The sequence below is a fragment of the Plectropomus leopardus genome, chromosome 10 (assembly GCF_008729295.1).
Source record: "Plectropomus leopardus isolate mb chromosome 10, YSFRI_Pleo_2.0, whole genome shotgun sequence".
Taxonomy (NCBI): domain Eukaryota; kingdom Metazoa; phylum Chordata; class Actinopteri; order Perciformes; family Serranidae; genus Plectropomus; species Plectropomus leopardus.
The window spans coordinates 30,627,139-30,642,153 of NC_056472.1; the positions used below are offsets into that span (position 1 = coordinate 30,627,139).

The following is a 15,015-nucleotide window of genomic DNA, read 5'->3' on the forward strand; positions in this document are numbered from 1 at the left end:
ATGAAATTACTGAATAAAACCGAAAAAAAGAAACTAAAAAACATGTATGTAGTCAGGTACGCGCAGTAGGGGGCGCGCCTATGAAAGAGCGTCTCATACAATCTGATGATCCGACAAAGAGTCTAACTTTAGCTCAAGATAATTAATCTTCTATTATAGCTCTAGTCAAGTCTGCGGAAGCCCAAGAAAACGATTAGCTGAATAAAATTCACACGAAAACATTTTTTCTAAATTAAAACTTTATTAAAACAATTAAAAGGAAGGAGGGATCGATTTTTAAGGTGATTTTCGTTTCAGAGCGTCTCGAAGCGAAGACGGAAGTGAAGAGAAGTGAATTCTCTCGCTCCAGGACGACACTTCCGGGTCTCCTCCGTTGGTCCGTTGGTTTCCCGACTCCGTGAACCTGACAGCCGCCGTCGTCCAGGACCAAAGACCGCTGAGGGTTGCAGTCATGTCGGCAGCTGCTCCGGGGACCAGCAAGGCGGCACACAGCGATGTGGCCGCCAAGAAAAAGAAGGGACCCGGCGCCCTGGCCACGGCCTACCTGGTCATTTACAACGTTGTTATGACAGCGGGGTATGTAGCGTGTTTCCTCGTGCTAACGCTGCTGTTGTGGTGGTGTGTGAATGTGTGTGTGTGGCTATTTGTGTGTGTGCTGCAGAGCAAGACAATAAATAATGGGAGCATTGTAATGTTATCGGGCTATTTTTTGGGATTTTAAATCTGCAAATTGTGTGGGTTTATTGTTAAAAATATGCTAGCCTGCTGTTTGGTGAAATAACTTTGAGTTTGCCTCCTTAACGGCTAATACAGATTAACGAGCAACAGACAAACCACCTGGCGTGTACAGTAATTGTGACTGACGGGACGCCACTGCACACAATACAGAAATATTAGGACAGATGGTTCATTGTCTGCAGCCATTGCTTTTTTTAACACCGAAAAGTGTGGGTTTTCTTCCTGGATTGTCATATTTTTGCTACAATGCTGTAGTATTTAACAAAACATTTAATTTAATTTAATTAAAACAGAAAAATATAAGGAGAGATTTTTTAAATAAATATGTACAAATATGTGCACAAGAGATCTATGAAACATATACAAATATGTATATCAAACTACAATTGTGCAAAATATAAATGCAAATAAAAAGTAAATAGATTATTTAGTATTTAAAATGACTTATTCAAACTCAACAGGGAGAGTGTCTTGATTTCTTTCAAAAACATGGAAAGGAGATGAGTCAAGAAAGATGGAAAGACCCTTAAAATTAGCATAAAGTAGTGAACAGTTCAAAAAATGCAAGAAGATGAGTAAAAATAAATATATAAAAGGTTTAAAAAGGATCTGAAGACGTTTCCATCTTGAATTGTCATATTGTTTTAGCAGTTTAACAACTGAATTAGACTTTTAATCATCACAAAAGTTAAAATAAATCAAATCAAACCAAAAAAACAACGAAAAATAATATGTAGAAGGAAGAAAAGAGAGGTACATGTTTAAGCCATTAAAAAAAAAAAACAACCCAGGAAGGGTAGAGGAAAAATCTATATAGCATGGTATTGAGATATTTTTGTGCAGCAATATATTATGGATACACAAAAGCCAAATATCTATTTTTTATTTATATAAATGATTAATATTACAAATACATATTGAACTTTTGGTGGCCTAATAGAATAATAATAAAAACATTTACTTTTTTGTGGGTCGTGATGCAAGAGGACTTAGGCATGTCATCAATATGGAAAGATGTTGGCTTTACAATGAAATGTCAGAGTCGACGAACATGCAGATTTTTGCAGATATCACAATATATCATCATGATACATACATATCTTGCCTCCATCTGCTGGTGTGTCATCTTAATAAGAATATGCATAATATGTCAATTCCACTACATAAAAAACTTAATCACTAAAACTAGGTGAGGAAAAAAAAGTGAATATATCTATATTGGTGTCAGTTATTGGTCAACTGAGTAGTTAAAAGTCGGCATATCGGTAACAGCAAAAAATCCAATATTGTGGACCCCTATTATTTACCAATTATTTCATAAATTACGAAGAAAAGCCGGGACTTCTTACATTTAAAAAGCTGGAACCAGCAAATATTTGACATTTCCACTTTAAAAATGATGAAAATGATTCAGCAAATATCAAAATGTTCTTTCAATCAACTAATTCAGTAATCGACTAATTGTTGCAGTATACAGAGATTTTTTATGATGGATTTTTTGCATTGTGTCTTGTGTTTCAAATGATTACAATCAGATTTCAATCAAACCAGACTTGATAAACATTAGTAGACGCCTATTTTGTAACCTCTGTCGCTCTGCCCAGATTTATGCTGTACAGTTAAAAAGTCATTACCTTGAACCCTGGATTGACAATCTCTGTGCTTGACTTTTATTGCACTTTTTTCAGACTGTTGCACAATTGAATAGTGGGAGTTGTGTGCTCACTGTTCCAACCAGTTTGGTCACATTGTGGACGCCTCAGTATTGACGGGCCACACAGTGCCTGCTTTGTATTGAGCGCATGTTAGGGTACAAGCTCGTCTTTGCTGTTCAAATGCAGCGTCTGCATTCAGACGCAGGCGTGCTCAGTTTCTGCCCAACTGGCTCTGATATTGATATTCATCATCACTGCTGCAGACTGAGATTAGGACAAGATACAAATCACATTCTTCACTCTGTGAAACCAAAGTGTGAAATGAAACTTTCACCCTGCTCAGGTTTTCTCCAGCAACTCTGTGACACCTCCTACCTCCACGTGCTCTGCAGCTCAGCTACTTTTGAATGATCTAATGCATTACATCAAATTTTGTTATAAATTTTGGATTGTATGGGCTGAAACTGGTATCAGTTAACAGCTGTCCCTACGTTAAAAAACTACACAGCAGGTGCAGGATGAACTTTACACAAACTTTTTAATTTTTACACAAAAGTATAACGATATTCTTAATTATATGACTTCCAGTCTAGTTAGTAGATTAATGTTTAGAGAAATTAGATCAAGATATATCAGAACAGCAGAAAACATTTTCCTTCATTTTTCTAAACCCTTAGGGCCCACTTATTACTCACACTCATACCACTCTGTGCACAAAATGCGCTTTTCAGAATAAGGCTATAAAAAATATTATACATTAATAGGATTTTCTACTTTTATTGACTTATTTTTTAACCAATAAACCATCAGTACTAATCACAAATACCAAATAATTTTCAAAATTTTAAATGCCATTTTTTTGTCATGATGCCACTATGATTTTAGATGAAAAAAAGCCATAAAAAATGTATTATTTTCAATATACGACATGCAAATTAGATTTTTTTTTGACTGTCACTGTCTGGAATACTTCAGTGATTTGCAGCCGCATTGACTGTGACAGTACACCTCGTGGAAATATCACATCACATCAACAGAAATTGCACAAGTCTAACACAGATTTGTGGCCATGATAAGATCATCTGGTAATTCTTGTTTTAAATGCTTGTAATAACTAAAACTGTGATGTGTTTTTCTGCTCTCCAGGTGGCTGGTGATCGCTGTGGGTCTGGTCAGAGCTTACCTGGCCAGAGGAAGCTACCACGGGCTGTACTACTCCATAGAGAAGCCTCTCAAGTTCTTTCAGACTGGAGCTATTCTGGAGGTGAGAGGAGCACGAAGCTCTGGGCAGTGATGACAACATCAAATATGTACAAACAGTGTGGCAACATTTCAAACGCGAGTCTATTATTACTCTTATCAGCACTCAAAATCCAGTTTGTATATGCGGATAATAGGCATGCAACATTTATTTTCATTAAGATAAAACCACCAATAATGTTTTTAGCATCCAAATAACCCTTGAAGTGATTTTAAGGAACTCTGTTGATGTTACTCAACCCCTCCAGGATTTCTTAGGTTTTTTTCCCCTTTGAAATAGCTTATTTCATGGCAGTTTTTCTAAAATATTGCAATGCATGTTGCAATGTTTTTAGGCGTTTTTTTTTTTTTTTGCAATGAATATGCAGGGACAAGTAAAAATTGTGAAAGCAGTTGTAATGCTGTTCCAAACTTGTAACCTATTTCTATGAGCATTTGTTGTTTCACACAGAATGACAAATGTAGCTGCTCCCCTCCTGATGTTTCTGTTCGGTTAGCTCGAGCTAACACAGCAGCATCTCTAAGATCTGATTCTGAGCCTTTAAATAGTCCCAAATGGCTCAGCTCTTTTAACCTGACAAGAGCGGTTTTGTTAAATTTAGCAGTGTGATATTCTGTCACTGTGTGTGTGTGTGTGTGTGTGTGTGTGTGTGTGTGTGTGTGTGTGTGTGAGATGGCCCCAGGTGCTGAAGCTCACACTCCCACAGCAGTGGTCTCATGATGATCAGTGGAGAGAGGAGGTCCTGAGCAACTCAATGTGTGCTAAAAGCTCTAATAGGAAATGAGATTTCACCAGTTTTTAAATAGTCAAATTTGCAGAAAGTTCTGGTAATTTGACAAAATTGCAAGATCATGCAGGATTCTCCGGGACTGGCTGAATTTGCATTAATTGCTGCGATAGCAACATCCTGGAGGGTTAGGTAACATAAATCTGTTGTTGAAGCAGTACGCTGGAGTGAATTAAATGCTTTGTGGAGAATCAGAGGATTTTAGTCGCTAAATGGATAAATAATTTGCAAATGTCTTTCTGTTAATCCCAGCCTGTTTAAACTAACAAAAATCATCACGTCAGTAAAAGCTGTTGGATTCAGGTCTGAATGTCTCACAGGCCTGTTATCTGCAGTGTGTGGTATGTCCTCTATAACATACCCGCATGGTAACCTTTCTGGCTGAGCTGTTAAAGGCACAGTACCAAAGTATTTTATGACTTTTTGTTAGATTTCAGACTTTCAGACAGAAAAAATTTAGTGGCTGAAAATGACGGAGATAAATTAAATCCACTTCTGTTTTTAAAAAAGGAGTTTCAAAAACTCTTTGACATCACATGTCAAAGAGTGATCATACACACATACGGACACAGTGCAGGGACGAAGCACGAGGTGTTTCAGCGATCCTGTCCAGACTCGCTGGAGCTCAGTGAACTTATCTTCCATTCATGAAATAATCTGCGCAGACTGAACGCTAACGCCTGAAGATTTTTGTTGCTCTTAGGAGTTTCAGTCGTTATGATGAAATACTTAAACAGGTTTTACATCCTGAAGTTTTGCATATTACAAAAACATTTTACACAATGCAAAAGAAAACAACATTTTCAAGTATGCAAGAAAAAAAAGGTCACAATAAACGGCACTCAAGCCGTACAAACAGGGAATGTGCTGTATACGAGTTAAAATAAGCGTTTGTGTTTCGCTCCCAGGAGCATGTTGAGTAATTTTCTGTTATCTCCTCCTTTACAGATACTGCACTGTGCTGTAGGTGAGTCTCTCTCCACCCTCACCTCCACTGCTCCCTGTTATCAGTCAAACTTCGGTCCTGCACAAGTCACCGTTTTACCATTTATTAGTCCACCATTTTATCGCTAATCACAGCTTGACTTTTCAATGTGATTTAAAAGAATACTTTAAGTGCAAGATGACCTTTTTTATTTTTATCAATGACTCACCGGGTTTCACCTTGAATTTGTGAAGAAAACCTTTTTCTCGCACGCCTTCATGGTGAAAGGAGAATCCAAAAAGGCGAACATTCTTCATGAATTGAAGTAATAAATATAATAAACTTTATTTGTATAGCACTCATCTAAACAAAGTTACAAAGTGCTTCACAAAGTGGTACGTTTGGGGAGTTCAATGAAACCATCGCTTCTGGTTGAAATGTGTTCACAGATAACTGAGCTCACTGTGTTAAATCGGATAGCAGCGGCTTATATCCTGAACTCTGATTTACGACTGGTCTCATTGTAATAATCGTAGCTCGTCAGATTGCATGTGTGTCTCAGGTGTAAATGTGTGCGGACAAACAGAAGCTTTTCATATCTGAAGTGTTTGCCAAAGAGAGAGAGAGAGAGCGGAGAAGCTGCTGGCTCTCGTGGTGTTAATGTGTGAGGAGAGAGCGGGCCCCAGCCTGGCGGCCTCGCCGCCGTCCACAGTCCACTCTCTTCATTATCTCAGATTAATCTCGGATTATCCAGACTCCCTGCAGCTGCTGTCCACTCAGCAAACACACACACAGCTCTAGGTCCCTCTCTGCTGGTCAGTTTAAAGCATTGCGTCAACGTTCACTTCTAGCTCGGGTAGAAATTAAACCTTTGATATCAACATACTGTCCACTTTATTACGCCCCAAAGTATCTGTTTTTTTTTTTTACATTTTCTTTCTTTCCCCAGTCAAGCACCTCTGTTTTATTTTTTTCTGTTGACTATTTTGTAACATTTGATTGCAGAGGTCCATGTGGGATTTTTTCATAATGCAAAAGAAAAACAACAAAACAGCAACCAAAAAAAAAGAAAGGAAATTATGCCCAGAATATCAACACCTCTAAAAAATGGCAACATCATAAACCTAAATAGGCAGAGATGTGGAAAAGGCAAAAAAGCTGCAGCTCTCTCCTCTAAGCCCCTCCCAATAGACGACCACAGGTACATGCCCATGCTTCATACAATAACCAAGTGATTTCCGGTCTTAATCTTATTTTATTGTACAGTTGCATTCAGTGATTCACGTCCGTCCTTTCCAGACTTTTTTTTTTTTTTTTAATAGGATTTAAGGACATCCGGCTTCCTCCTCTTGCTCTGTTTTGGGTTTTTTTTTTGTTTTTTTTTTTAAAAAGCTCTATTTTGATGCTTTTTTTAATGCACTCAGACTCCATATTTACCTTTAAAGTACAAAAAAAAAATCCCAGTGTAAATCAGTTTATTTTCGCTGTGAATTAGAAAATGGTTTGAGGCCCGCACGCTGAAATTGAGTATCGCTGGTTTAGCGTGTGCAGCAGCCAACAGTGCTCCGACATCCTTAATATCTTTGTATTTTGTCTCATATCTCAGGAATCGTACCGTCCTCTGTGGTCCTGACCGGGTTCCAGGTCATGTCCCGGGTCTTCCTTACCTGGGCCGTCACACACAGCGTCAGGGAGGTACGATGGGTTTATTTTCTAACTTACACACATAAATCAGTCTTTAAAAAACAGTCTGTGTGACCTGCTGATGTACTGTTTGCCCTGTTAATAGATCGGACAGCAGTGAATGTGTAAGTAACGTCAGACGGTCGTGCTGTAGGGTTGAAGGATTGAATTTGCTGAATTTTATTGTAGTGAATAACGTATGTATGTCATGTTTTCTTTGTGTGTCTATTGTCTGATGCTGTACTGACATGTATCTGAGGCTGTTTACTCTCTCTCTTTGACATCAGTGTGCGTGGATATTATATTTATTTTATGAGTGTGTGAAAAGATGTTTTTGCATTTGTTTTAACCTAATTTCTGAAGACCGTCTGCCTGCGGTGTGATCTGATATTTGAGCATCTGAAACAAACAGCATGGTTCTGCAATATAAAGTCGAGATTATTCTACAGCAGAGTGACTCCTGCAGCATGACGCGAGCCCGCCTGTTCCTCCTCCCATCATGCTTTGTGTGCATTTGTGCAGGTGCAGAGTGAGGACAGCGTGCTGCTGTTTGTCACAGCGTGGACCATCACAGAGATCATCCGCTACTCTTTCTACACATTCAGCCTACTCAATCACCTGCCATACCTCATCAAATGGGCAAGGTAGGAAAATAAACCTGAAAGTCAGAAAAAAAGACATTTATAATTATAGAATATAATAACAAGGGTCATCATATAAAACTAGGACGTCTCTGCAGGAGAAAGACATAAATGCTTTTTTATTTATTTAATATTTAAAAAAGGTTGTTTTTATCATTTTTTAACAGATAGCATATACATCTCGTATCACACTGAAACAGTAAGCTTTGACAAAATTCTGAAACCATTTTAGGCGAGAAATAAGTAACTCAGTATCAGAATCTTGGTTTATATTTTATCAGTAGACAGTAGACATTATGGTGCCCGCTTCCTGTTTACAAACTCTCGCTAAACAGGTCATTAAAATATGTTTCTAAAAACATTGTTAGTAGAGAAATAGGCAGTGCAGCAACACAGTCTTGATTTATATTTAATCAGCACTGCTGAGTTTTACAGTTTGATCGGATTTCAGTCCGAGTTTGAGAGAGAGAAGGGAACAGCTAAGTTTGTGTCCACGGTGGCAGCATGGGGTGGCGGACAATACGAAAATGCTGAAGTACCACCTGTAGTTCGAGCAACAGCCAGCGATACTCCGCCAGATGACGTTTTTATTTTTTAAGTTTTGCCATGGGGGATATCTAGGCACTGGTTAAATTAAGGGGGGTTGACCCACAGTTCATCTACACAAACTACCCACATTGTTTTGATCCAAAGCTGGTTGAAAATCAGCAAAGTACCCCTCTAAGCCTAAAAAACATGGATGGGCAATCATCGCAAAAAGAGATGATTAGAGCCTCAATAGCTGTTACCAGCCTTGATAGCAAAGCTGTTATTGTTTTCTCCAAGTGAGGCTGTGTGTGTCATCATGGCAGAATGTGGCCCTAGAGACACGTACAGTAGCTGGAACTACCACAGAAACCATTTTGAATACTTTGCCAAGTGTTTATATGTCCGTCTGTGGACAAATTTTGTCAACATGAAGGCGTCACGACCGTGCAAGATGCAGTCAGGAAACTTTACAGATGTGTAATAGAGATCAGAATAAACACCGGGTTTGAAGATGGGTGTGGTTCATGCAATCCTCATGGTGGAAAACATGAAATAAAACACAGAAAATAATAGTAAAAAGGAATATTATTGTGGTTTTTTAATAATTTCTTTCTAAAAAGTACGAAATCCCTCTATGAATCCGTTTTTGCAAAATGTTTTTTACTCTACTTTTTGTATTGCCTCATTCAAAAAATAAAGATATGTGATTTTTTTAGGTAGATACTAGAGAAATGAAAAGGCTCAAGAGGTTTATGACAGGGTTACATGAAAACGTAACATATCACTCTAAAAATGCATAACTCCCAACACTGATTACTTATTTAAAAATCATCTTTTTACAGAACACTGTGCTATTTCCACCATAAACATCGACATCTTTCTATCTGCCTAATGAGATTCATTTGCATCTTCAACCAAGGCAACAGTTGTTAAGTGGCTCCCTCCCCGTGGCTTTTGTTGCTAGGTAGCAAATGAATGGTATTGGTATTCGACTTTCAGTTTGCACCCTGAGAGGCAGAAAAATTGGTTGTGCATCCATGAAAAAATTCAGTGAAGGATCTGAAAAGACCGTCTGTGGGTTATGAGTCGAGGAAGAGACTGAACATTTTTATTTTCTCTCTTTGATTTTTTTTTTCTGCAGAAGAAAAGGAGTTCAGTGCATCTCTCATATTGAATTGCGAGCTTTCTCTTCTTTCTCCTCAAAAGGCCTGATGCCTCAACAGTTCTGTGATTAAAAATTTAGAAGTATGCAGAGGCAGTGGTATTACTTTTTTATTTGTGTGTGAACATTTCTTATAAAGCAGCACATGAGATGACCTGATGTTAATGTTACAGTATATTATGAGGATTTTATTGTGGTTTGGGATTTGATGCTGTGATTGCAGCCTTTTAACTTTAAAGCATAACTTTGGTATTTTTCAATATGGACCCTGTTTTCACATGTTTTTGTGTCTAAATGATTAGTGGGAATGACACTTTCCAGATTTATTCCAGTATTGAAATAGAGCGCTGCAGCCAGTAGCAGCAAAACAGGCTGCAGCGTAATCACGTGGGGCAATTATGCACCATCAATTTGCATCCCCTGAAAGTGCTTATTTTTGTCACCAGGAGGTTTAGTCTGTTATTATAAGTGTCTGACAACATTATTAAAAGGATCCCTACAGATAGACCTTTTTGTAAAGGAGTTGATCCTGGACCACGCCGTCTATGTGAGCAGCTGCTGCTCTGTTGCTGCTTAAATGCAGCACATAGAGAAACAGAGTCTTGCTAGTTTTTTTCTGTGTGACGCGCAAGGTTTTCAGCAAAAATAGACAATGAAAATGGTCCTTTGATAATTATATTGACATTATTCAAGCTTTTACTACAGTGTTTAAGATTTCATCTGTCACCGACATGAAGAAATATAAGTATATCTGTTTTTTTTTCCTGTTTCTGTTTCAAAATAAAAGCCCTTTGTCAATGTTCCTGTAGACATTCCTTGTTAACTGCAGGCCTTTTATTTTGAAATACTTGCAGGACCATTTTGTTGACAAGGCAGTGGCTACACAGCTTTATTGAGTGGAGAATCTGTTTTTTAATTGTGAAAATACAGTAGTTATAGCAGCCGGCAGCTCTGCAGCAAGAGCGCTGTCAGTGTGAACACCACAAGCGTTTTTTTGGCGAGGTTGCCGTCATGAGCTGCTCATGCTTGTAGCATGGCCCGGTGCATGAAATCCTTTTTGTTAAACCAGAAACAGTCCAGAAATCGCTATTGCCAGAACAGGAATCAAGTTGACAGAATTGAAATAAACTCTTTAAAAAGAAAACGTGCATGCTAAAATGACTATTAATAATAAGGGTTCTGGTTGGTTCGGCGTTAGTAATTTTGGGTCTGTTTCTAGTTGAAATGTCTTTTAGTGGACTTACATTGAAGATGCATAGTAGCCCCAGGTGTTTATATTGCAGCCTGTTTCACCGCTGCAGCGCTCTCCCACATCACTGTAAAATTTTTAAAAATTGTTGTTCCCTTTAGTCACTCAGATAAAAAAACATGTGAAAAAAGGATCTGGGTTGAAAAATACCAAAGTTACCCTTTAAATCTATTAACTAGTATCTCTGCTAGTTGGACAGAAACTCTGTAAGAGTCTCAACAGTTAGAACAGGCACCCTGTTTTTACTTAAATGCATAGTGATAATGCATAGCTCTCTTTTCGCCAGCCATTTGTCAGGGTTATAGTTAATGATTTACTTGGATCGTTGCCTGCTTGAATTACTTGTGTTGGAGCCTGAGCACATTCTCAAGCATTCCTCATACTCCTCCACATTTATTTATATATTTTTAAAAAAGATAAAAAGTGTCTCAGGTATTGCTGCCTTTGGCAACTGTTTGTTATTATCTTGTGCTCCACGTACATTTTTTAAAAAAGAAAACTTAGCCATGCCCAAACTGTGGACTTTTATAGACCCCTTTCTTGTTTGGTTGAGCCTCTGCAGCACCGTGTTCTCCACCCACACGTTCTTATCAGAAAAATGTGTTTGTTTTGGTGAAAAGCAGAAGTGTGTGTTCAAGTTTTTATGATGTTCTCTAAGTTTCGAGCTGGACTGGTTAACATGCAGTAAGCTGCACCGATGCTTGTGGTGCACAAAGTAAAAAGACAAATCCACATCATGCACCTCTCGCTCAGTGTTTATATCAGCTATACCGCCCACCCTTAACATTGCAGAAACAGCAAATAATGTTATATTATGACTCTCTCATAAACCCCTCTGCTGCAGGTACACCTTTTTCATTGTGCTGTATCCCATGGGTGTGACTGGGGAACTGCTGACCATCTATGCAGCGCTGCCGTACGTGCAGAAGACAGGCCTGTACTCCGTCACTCTCCCCAACAAGTACAACTTCTCGTTCGACTACTACACCTTTCTTATCCTCGTCATGATCTCTTACATTCCCCGTAAGTCAACAAGCAGATTTTTCCTCTTTTGTAGTGAGAATAAGTTAATTGCATTTACCTAAGAAAATAAATATTGTAGATTTTCTTTCTTGTAATTTCTTGAAACCTCCCAGAGTGATAGTTTTTGTTTTTCTTTATTACACATGCAATTTACCATGTAACTGACATTTGTATATTTATGACATAAATGTTACGTTATGAATCCCTTTGATGAGGGCGGCTTCAAACAGGTGCTTTAAACGTGCATATTCATTTTCTGTCTCTATCACAAGCAGCCATGACTGTTTCTTGTTGTTTGATTAGACAACAGAACTTAGCCTGAGGAAACCAAGTCAAGCTGCTGCATCTCAGGTTCTCGTGAGGCAAAGTATCATGGAAGTAAAGCAAAAGAAAAAATATAATTACCATAGTTTTAAAATGTTTTTCCATGTGTTTTCACATGTTGTTGTTGTATAAAAAGCCCCAAAATGAGCACTGTAAGCTGACTACTTGGTTATTACAAACAAATTATTTAAACTGCTTACAAACAGCAAGCAGTTGATCATTGTATCTGTGATCAGTATAAGAGCTTTTCTATGGAGGGTTTTAAGGGTCGAAACATATAAATGCATAAGACATTATATTATTAATTTCTCAAATAATTACATATGTTTTTTATAATATTAATAAGAATGATATATTTTTAAGATAACATTTTTAAACCAATGAATTATCATTTATTAATTTATTATTAATAAATAAGGCAATTATATTCATGTTCAATGTATTTGTAGTTTAATATATCTATACAGCAATGTATAAATAAATACATTCATTAACATTTATATGATTATATTGAGTTATGATTTCATAATATTTTTCTTCATTTGTCGTTTTTTATTTTTATTTTCATTTTCATTTAATTAACCTTTTTTTTAATAAAATAATCATTTTAAGCATGAAATGATATAACTATTACGTTTTCCATTTATTTAAGCATTATGTTATATATTTAGTTATCCATCTATATAAACATAAGCATTTTATTTTATAACTCTATATTAACCATCCAATTATATAGTAATTTATTTAGCAATTTATTTAAGCCTTTAATTGCATAATTATTCCTATTTATATATTTAGTTTAGTCCCTAAAAACCTCTATAATTTCCACTATATAACTTGTAATCATGACTTTGTATCATTTGCTTTTTAATATTTCCAAGAGGCAATAATTACAAGTATTGTCTTGTACAGGTGTACCTGATTAGTGACCACTGGGTTAAAAAAATGATGTTAAATAACTCCATCTGTTGATAACATACTGATGTCCCTCTGCCTCTCCTCGCAGTCTTCCCCCAGCTTTACTTCCACATGATCCGGCAGAGGAAGAAGGTGCTGGGCCACGCAGAGGACTACAGCAAAGTGGAGTGAGCTGAGCAGCTCTCAGACAGATCTGATGAAAAGAAACCAAAACAAACAGAAGAGGAACAAAATCATGTCTGCTTAAAGAAACCAGTTTTCAAACTGCCAGAGCTGACCTGGCAGGAGATCCAAATTATCAAGCAACTTTATTTTTTCCAGCTGTTGTCCGGGTTGTGTAGACGCTCACAAATCATGAACGAACTGTTTTTTGTTTTTTTTTTGTTATTTTTCTGTTGTCGTTTTTATTTATGAACAAACTGCAGTTACTTTTGTTTAGTCAGGGAGCTTTTGCAGCTGTAAAGAAACTGTATCTCGACTCTGATAGAGTTGAGCTGCTGTCTGAGCACTGAGCAGAACTCGGTCACAGCGTTGAACTGAAAGATGCACTGATAGAATCGATAACCTCCTTTTAAATGTCACCGTAGAAAAATCCCGAGTAGATTTTTTCACCTCCCGACCTTTTGGTCTCTTTTAAAAAGCAGTCCTGCTTCACTACGATGTAGAAAGAATAATGTGAAGACTAGTGCTGAAACTAGGTTGTAGGTTTTGCATCCACAGTGTTTGTTGGTGCAAACTGTGGTCCAGACTTGTATTCTGTTTTCTTTCATTTATTTCAGTCAAAAATTTTATTACATTCCTAATTAAGTTCAATAAACCTTTTTTCATTCTTTGCTTGCATGGTTTTCTATCTGTTTTTCTCTTGTTTGGTGTTTGCTTGGACGTAGTTTTGACTTGGGTTGCGTTCTCAGTGGTCTGATTATGTTGACTCTTTAAAAGCTTACGTTTCCCCACTTTTATCAGTGATGACTGTGAGTTGTGTCCTTTTTTTTCCCCTCATTGTTTTATGTTTAGGTGGTCGATACGTTAATAACCTAAAAAACTATGTGTTTTTCCACCGTGCATTCATCAGAGTGAGCAAACATCCCTCTTTGCTTCATGTGATTGTGTTTTCCTTTAATCTATTGAAAGTAACTAATTTTAGCTCCTTTAAATTATAGTTTTTATACAATTTAAATTAGGATTATCACTTTAATTTATACTTTATTAATAGACAACTCCAATTTTTTATCCTGGACTCTAAGTTCAAATTAGAAAAACCACCACAGCCAGGAGCAGCAAAACAGGCTGCAATGTAACCAGTAAGATCATTTTTGTTTAACCAGAAGCGGTCCCTGAAATCTTTATAGCCAAACCCACCAGACTCCATTTAAACAAATGGTAATTTTATCATCCTCAAACACGTTTCATTCAAAGTCAACAGATACAAAATGAAACTCATAAAACATGTCTTGGTTTGTCTTTCCATTGTTCAACAATGTCCAACTCCGCTTTTGTGAAAATAAGCCCTTGATTCCACCAGTTAGATGTGAAAATATGCTGGCTCTGTACACGCTTAAATCACTGTTTATTTAAATGGACTTTGGTGAGTTTACAATGGTGATTTTAGGGCTGTTTCTGGTTTTTAAAAAAGGGATCTTAACAATCTGAGCCTGTCAGTGGCAAAAACAAACACTTTTAACTTTTAAAAAGGCTTTGCTGAGATTGCAGTTTAAATTATCATGCTATATAGCTACAGCATTCATGCTTTTTGCAGAAGAAAGCTATGTCGTCTGTCTTTCCTTTCATCATTACATTACCTTATCTTACGTGCAAACATATTATTTTGCCTTAATTACACTGGCATTTCACGGTTTGATCTCTGGGAGATAACTGTTTGCATAAACCCTGATAAATCGATCTAAAATAGAAACCTTAATAGCTAGAACATTCATTCTTTTTGCAGCAGAAAGTTAAGGCTTCTATCATCCATGTCATCACATGTTACACATGTAACGTGGTGCAAACAATTAGAAAACGTGCGATGGTGCCAGAGGAATGGTTATCATAAAGCATAATATTTAAAAATGAGCATATCTCAAAAACTAAATAATTTTCATAGTTCAAATAATTAATTTAATG

At 37.1% G+C, this 15,015-nt stretch overlaps 1 protein-coding gene across 1 annotated transcript; it reads left to right on the forward strand.

Moving 5' to 3' along the window:
- Positions 1–382: 382 nt before the first annotated feature.
- On the forward strand, positions 383–13,734 carry hacd2 (3-hydroxyacyl-CoA dehydratase 2). The gene is made up of 7 exons (XM_042494599.1): positions 383–576; positions 3,540–3,657; positions 5,390–5,408; positions 6,973–7,061; positions 7,572–7,693; positions 11,474–11,652; positions 12,983–13,734. The coding sequence occupies exons 1-7, from the start codon at positions 452–454 to the stop codon at positions 13,063–13,065; spliced, it is 735 nt and encodes a 244-aa protein (XP_042350533.1). The 5' UTR covers positions 383–451; the 3' UTR covers positions 13,066–13,734.
- Positions 13,735–15,015: the final 1,281 nt, after the last annotated feature.